The 7,298-nt window shown below is 46.9% G+C and overlaps 1 protein-coding gene across 2 annotated transcripts in view; it reads right to left on the bottom strand.

Moving 5' to 3' along the window:
- STARD13 (StAR related lipid transfer domain containing 13) overlaps positions 1 to 1,803 on the bottom strand; it is a 233,929-nt gene extending 232,126 nt beyond the window's left edge. The window contains exon 1 of one of the 2 annotated variants that reach the window (XM_032880033.1): positions 1,511 to 1,803. In XM_032880033.1, coding sequence (XP_032735924.1) covers positions 1,511 to 1,634 — 124 coding nt within the window. In that variant the 5' untranslated portion in view covers positions 1,635 to 1,803. The remainder of the gene's footprint in view (positions 1 to 1,510) is intronic. The other variant, XM_032880037.1, reaches the window with a different exon arrangement.
- Between the last annotated feature and the right edge of the window lie 5,495 nt (positions 1,804 to 7,298).

Here is a 7,298-nt window from a genome sequence, read left to right on the forward strand (position 1 = left end):
GTTACTACAACTTATTTCTGGGTCCAGACAGAAAAGTCCATTTATTTCTTGGGTGCTTACTAAACGGGGCCACTCTGTTGGACAGGATATATGGGATGAACATTTTATGCTGACAACATTGAGTGTTGAAATAATTGGTAATCCCTGCTTCTGATTTGACCAGTTAGATTGATAAGGACCCAACAATCAAGGAGATACAGGCTCCAAGCATCTACTCCAGAATGCCCTCAGGCTGCTGGGAGGAGGTGGCTGCCCCAATGTAGGAATAGAACATCCAGCATTGGAGTTCTACTGTTCTACTTTAGGGAAAAGGGGAGGAGCCCAGAGAAGGTTAAATCTCCCATCTCACCCTTGACATCCCTTCCCTCTGTCCAGACTTCATACCTTCTTCTTCTCTAGGACGCTCTTCCATCCTTGTGGTCACTGACCAACTCAGAAGACATTGCTGGAGAGACAGGAGGTAACAAGGTCCGCAAGACTGGGCTGGTGGTCAGCCCAGGGACCCTTCCAACCACACTTCCCCCAAACCCTGAAACGTCTTCTAGCAGCCAACACTTGGGAAAAGTGATCCTAAATCCTACCCTGCTCTGGAACTATGCATTGGGCGGCCTTCCCTTATTGGGGCAGGTATGATGCGGTGACTAACCCGACCTACAGCTCTGAATGAGGGCTCTGAGAAGGCTCAGACCACTCACTGCATCCGTGGCCCTACAAGGAGATGGTTCCATGGAGCAAGCACAGAAGAAAGGTCACAGCGTGCGGAGGCTGGCGGAGGTACTAGGGAGGAGGCTGGCGCTCTGACCCAAGCAAGGATTCTTAAGGACCCCTTAACTCAGAATAATCACCTCTTCTCTTCCTCCAGTTCTGGGGCAATAGATTCCAAAAGGCCCCTCTTTTGAATCCCAAAGTGAGGGGAGCCCGATTCACAGCAGGGCAGGGATTGTGGGCAGCCATCTACTTGACCCAACAGTTGTCCGTCCACCTGTCTCCCCAAATCCTACCCCTGTACCCCTAAACATCTGGTCTCCCAGAACTTTGGAGAGTCTCCCTTGCTTTGCATCCCCCCCGCCCTGCCTCCACTCACGACACGCAGTGGAGGTGCCCCGCGTGGAAAAGGCGACGTTGGAAGGAGTAGCCCTCGTGGAGGACCCCTTGGAATGGGCACTCATTCATTCCCCGGGTGGAAGGCGGCGGAGCAGAGGCCAGCCCCGCGGAGAGGCCGCCCGGAGTCAGACTTGCCAGGTAAGCCCGGCGGCCCTCTCGGCCCCGCGTGTGGCGCCCCGCGTGTGGCGCCCCGCAGGGCTGTCAGCGCGCGCGCCGGGCGGAACCCACACCCACCCGGCAGCGCGGGCAGCGCGGGCGCTCGGGCGGGGGCCGGCAGGGGGTGAGCGCGGCCGGCTCGGCCCAACTCGTGCGGAGGGACCCAGAGCCGTGGGGGGGGTGGGCCGGTCGGGCCACGCCGCCAGCGCTTCTTCCTGCCCCGCGGCCCCGGAGTCCCGCGGGCACCGACCTGCCAGCCGTCTCTCCCGGACGTTCTTCCATAGCAGATCCCAGGCTCTGGCCGTGGAATCCCGCAACTGCTCACTGATGGACCGCCTGAGCTGCGTCGGGAAGGGTTTCCGTTTGCTGGTCATTTTAGATCCGTCCTCATAACGACCAGCGGGCTCGCCACCGCCACTGCCGCGTGGCCCGCAGCTCAGACGCCGGGAGACTCGAGACGCCCGGCGCGGGACGCCCGCTGGGGTCTCGGGACCCGCCGCGGGCGCGACATGGGTCCGCCGCCGTCCAGCGCTGGGGGCTGCTCGGCGTGCGCGGGCCGGGATGCGCCGCCCGCCCCGGAGCCGTGCAAGGTTAACCTCTGCGCTCCGTCTACTTCTCTACTCCTTTCCCACTTTCCCTCCCTCCTTCCCCTCCGCTCCGCGCTCCGCCGCTCCCCTCCCTTCCCCTCCCTCCCCTGCTCTCCGGGACTGTCTAGCGCCCCACTCCTTCCCCCAGCGAGCTTTTGCTCCCTCCCTCCCACCCTCGCCTAAGCCTGACAGCCTGGCCCGGTGGCCCCCACTCAGGGAGTTTCCACCCCCTTTTCAGTTTCACTGGGGGCTGTACAATACTCCTATTTCTTGATAGTTTCCATTTTTCGGTTTCAGAATCGCCACCATCACAACCACCGTAAGACAAATTTTGAACTATGCCACAGCTCATACTTTTCCTGAATTCAAGTCACTTGAAATCATCTATCTGATCCGTTTGGCTGACATTCTTTTGGAGTTGGGATACTAGTGTCCTTGGGTTTTATGTTAATCTTTCCTGATTTCATCAATGAAATGATCACCTGGCTGCAATCAACAATCAAATGATGTAAAGAGTCAAAGTATTACAGCCACTACGTTGGAGGAAAATAACTTGTAAATATCTAGGTCAAACCGCCAGGAACCCACATTAGAGTTACTACTGTGGAAAAGCATTAAAATCTTCATGCACTTTTTAAAAAGTAGGTATTAATGAAAATTGAAGAATTTTAAGGTATTTTTAGTCAATAACATGAGGCAGGGTTATAATCAGAAATTAACTGATTCCTGCAGAGAAGGGGGAGGAGAGGCTCTGGCTCTTCTAGAAATACCTGAGAAGGTGGTGTCCAAGTCATTTTACTGGGCTTCAAAGCCTCACTCATGAGGGCAGTGCTGGTTCAGGCCTCAGGGTGTCCTGCTATTCCCAATGTTCTGCTTTCTAAAGTGCTTGGTGGACCTTAGAGAAAGTCATTTTGACAACATTTGACGCAACTCAACGATGTGATTAATGTCACACATTTCAATTTTGGTGAGAGGAATTGAAATGTTTCAAAATACTTCAAAAGACAATTTCTGAATCATTCAAACAGTAAAATTTCTTGAAATCTTATTTCTTTTTAAATGTCTTTGAAACAGACTGCCAGAAAACCCAGTTATTCAGCTGTTTTGTTTTGTTTGTTTTTAATTTCAGGCGCTCCATGTGAAGTTTGAAAATGCACTGTCAAATCCTTTCTCTATAATATAAATTGCTACTGATTTCAGGAATGGAATCTATCAGCTACCTGAGGTACTCCTGTTACAATTTTACACTTTTAGTAAATAGTCCCTCCACTCCACCATTTTCTACTGTTGGTAGAAAATGGGGGAGAAATGATGGTAAAAACAGTCTTTATCTTAATTTGTTATCTTAAATAAGCAAAAATGTTCACTAATGAAATAGACTTCAGAATGAGCTGGAAAGTAATAATTGAGCTCTTGTGCGCCATCCTGATAAACCTTTGAAATTGTCAGTTATGAAGCAATAAGTCATGGATCAGAAATGGACTGGAAACTATGGCGGCCAGTTATACACTAATCCAGATAACTTTCTGGACCCATGCCAAAACCCTTTTGATTACATCCTCTGTTTTGTATGCATGTAGTTGGTAATGAAATTCCCTGCACAGAGAAAAGCCTTTGTTATCTTAAAGTGACTGCTATACAGTAGAACAACAAAATGTTTCACAATTACATGCCTAGGGAAGCTGTGTGCTTAACTCTTAAAAAAGGACCTAATTGAATCAAACGTAGGCAGACGTTCTAACAATGTTTGCACCAGAATAGAACCATACAAGGAATAGTCCAGCTATATCACTGATCACTTAGCTCCAAAGATCCTACACCCCTACTACTTTTCTATTTTAATACATATTTTACATTCAGATGGCATGGATTAGGGGTTTTCTTTCAATGACAAATTTGAAGAGAAGGTCTTGCAGTGCAAATTTGTTTAGCTCTGGTTGTAGAAGAGTCCCTGGGTTCAGGATGGTCCAAGAGAAGCCAGATGCAAGACTCAAGTGATCTTCCCGGAACAGATGCTGCCTGGGCAGCTTGTGTGACGCAGCTCAGCCCAGCTCCCTGCCTGGCCCAGCTGCCGGCCTGGCTGCAGGAAATCTCATAGCTGTGCATGTGTTGCCGCCGCCAATGGAAGACTTCCAAACTCACAGGAACCTCAGGGCTCCTTGGAGTCTTGTACACAGGCTCTTAGTATCCGCAAGCCCTATCTCAAAGCGGAACCTTCAGGAGAACTCCTTTAAGGACGAATTCCACCCCCACACCCCCACCCGCCCCCAGGGTCTTCACCTTGAGCAGACGACAATAAGGTCTACTTCAGAGAAAAGAAATCCCCACCCCTGTTATCTACGAGAGGCACCCCTTCCTACTAAGACCTAGTCCTCCACCTGTGCTGTGTTTACTGTCCTTTCTTGTCCCTATGAGGACTTTGCTACATCAGTTATTGCCTCTATATCCTTTACCCTCAACCTTCCTCTGAAAAGGCTCACCCTTCCTTAAACCAAACCCAAACCCCCATAGCAAGGTGTGCTGCCTGTATCTTGTTTCTCTTGGAAAAAGAAATCTTCCTTTATCAACCCTGCAATCTGGCCTCCCTCACTACTTCACTGAAACCTGTCTTGCCAAGGTCACCACTAATTGTCTGGTTGCTAAATCTGATGGATGTTTTGTGTTGTTGTTGTCCTTTCTAGGTCATGTGGACAATGGGGCACTGCTGGCCGTTTGCTTCCTTATGACACTGGCTTGTCTCATGTCTGTTAGGCCACGTGGCTAAGGTGTTTGTCCTCAGAGCTCCCCCCCCACACCAGTGTTGGCATTGCCTACGTTTCAGTTTTCAGCCCACCTCCATTTTCCTCATGTTTTTGTGTCCTTGGGTGATTGCATTCCTCATAGTTTCATCCCTTACCTCTCAAGGCCCAACTTGGTACACATAAAAGTACTTGTGTTTGAGAGTGTGGCTGGACACAGAGGATCATAGGGGAAGGGAGGGAAAACTGAAGGGGAAGAAATCAGAGAGAGAGACAAACCATGAGAGACTCTTTTAAGTCTAGGAAATAAACTGAAGGTTGCTGGAGGGGGATGAGAGTGAGGGGGGTAACTGGGTGATGGGCATTAAGGAGGGCACGTGATGTGATGAGCACTGGGTGTTACATGCAACTGGTGAATTACTGAACTCGACATCTGAAACTAATGATGTACTATATGCTGGCTAATTGAATTTAAACCTTTTTTTTTTCAAGATTTTTAATTATTTATTTGTCAGAGAGAAAGCACAAGCAGGGGAAGCAGCAGGCAGAGGGAGAGCAGGCACCCTGCTGAGCAAGGAGCCTGATGCAGGACTCGATCCCAGGACCGTTGGCTCAAGTCCTGAGCCCAAGGCAGATCTTAACCCCGACGGAGCTACTCAGCCACCTTGGCTAACTGAATTTAAATTTAAAAAAGGAAAAAAAAAAAAAAAAGAGTGTGGCTGGAAGCAGAGTTGTGTTTGACTCTGGTAAGTTTCTGCCCCTCAAGGCCACCTACCTATAAGATTATACTGTGGATTTAATGAAATAATCCACTTGTCACAAAGAAAGAGTCCAGACAATGAATGCTACGATACTGCTGTCCTAACCTTATCATCATCACACTGCTGTCCTATCCCTGATCTTTCCTGAGCCCCTCCAAGGGGCCTTTCCTGACACCCAGTCCAAACAACTGCATTACTTCGTCTCGTGGCATCCATGAGTGCTGTAATTTTCTTTATGGCACTTAACCACTTCACACATTTTCTTGTTGGTTTGTGGTCTCTCTCCCAGGCAAACCTGGAGCATTCTGGGAGCAGAGGCCTTGTCTGCCTGGCCCACTAGTGCATACTCAGCACCTAGAACAGTCCTTGACAGTATGTTCAGTAAAAACTTGTAGAATGAATGATTATACCCCAGCATTGTGTATCATTTACCTTACTAATGGATATCTCTAATTTTTCCTGCTCTTCCATCTCTAGTTCCTGTGTTATCCAGTGATGCCAGCACCTGTCACATTCCTCCAGAATTCCTAATACCATTTCAATCTTTCTCTGCTTCTCCATCTCCAGAGTACCGGGTTTGGTCAAATTTTCTTCTTTCCTCCCCTGAATTTCTTCCTATGAGATTACTTTGGAAAGCTATGACCCTCACTCAGCTCTGTCTTTGTACATTCCCTCTGCTGAAAGACCTTCCCCTACTTTTTTTTTTTTTTTCATTCATCCTTCAGGAATCAAGTCAGATGTCAGCTCCTTCGGAAAGCCTTCCACAGATCCCAGTGGCTGGGGTGTTCCTCCTCTCCTGTATTCCTATGGGACACCTTGGGCCCAGCAATTATAGAGCATTGTGTAACTGCTTTCTTTCAGCCTCCCTGCCGCCCTGCCCCAGTCCTGAGCTCCCCCAGCTGGGACTAATACTTTTATTTCTAAATGCCATGTGCATTTCTTAGTGAATAGCCCATACTGGGATCATCTTCTGACTAAATAAATATTCTATTGTAGTTTTAGATGACTGGTTATTTAGTTATTTAGATGACTGGTTAGTTATTTACATGACTGGTCTGCTCCTTAGTATAAATATAAATTTTAATTATGCCTGTAGCTGTGCGGCTTCATTGTCATTAATTATCCCTCTCTTTTCTTCTATCAAGTTCAGTAATTTTAAATATACAATACATAATAATGATTATAGTTTTTAAACACAGAAAATTATAAATAGAAACATTAAAATTACCTGTAATATTTCCAGAGAGAGAGGGCTGATAACATCTGAAAATTTTTCCTTTTCAGTTTTTTCTTTGCATATTTAAAAAAACTGGAATAACTTTCATACCAAATTTTGAAAAATTTTGTCACTTCATACTAGATTGTGAGAACTTTCCCAGTCTATTAAACTTTTTTAAATGTAGTTTTTGGTGAATATTTAGTGAATATGTTTCTGCTGGACAGACACATCGTAACGTATTTTAAAACCTTCATAAGTTTGGACATTTCATTCACTCCAAATTTCTGAACTTACAAACAATACTATGACTAACAACTTTGACTAAAAAGGAGAAAAAAGATATTTTTTTCTTCACCTTCTCTTAATGCTATATAATTAAGACTCATCATCACTGTACCCACAGCCACGAGCAATAAGCAAGACTTGTCATCCATCCTCCGATATATAAGAATGCCAGTGACTCTGAAAATTCCATTAACTTCCTATCTTTCCTATTCCCCCTTCTACATTCAGCCATCCTGTGCCATCACCCCTTAGCATTAAGAATGGAGAAGTTCTTGTGCAGAGTATTTTGTCAGAAGGCTCTGTTTAGAAAAAGAATTCGGTTTCTTCTAACTGTACCAGGGCCAGCAAACCCTTGCCAGGAGACTATGGTTATGAACCATTATTTCATGTTGTTTTCAGCTTTATTGTAGGAGACTACCTTCCTCACAGTCACCCATTTTCCCCTCCA

This window comes from Lontra canadensis, unplaced genomic scaffold (assembly GCF_010015895.1).
Source record: "Lontra canadensis isolate GAN:19392208 unplaced genomic scaffold, GSC_riverotter_1.0 scaffold67, whole genome shotgun sequence".
In the NCBI taxonomy this organism is placed as follows: domain Eukaryota; kingdom Metazoa; phylum Chordata; class Mammalia; order Carnivora; family Mustelidae; genus Lontra; species Lontra canadensis.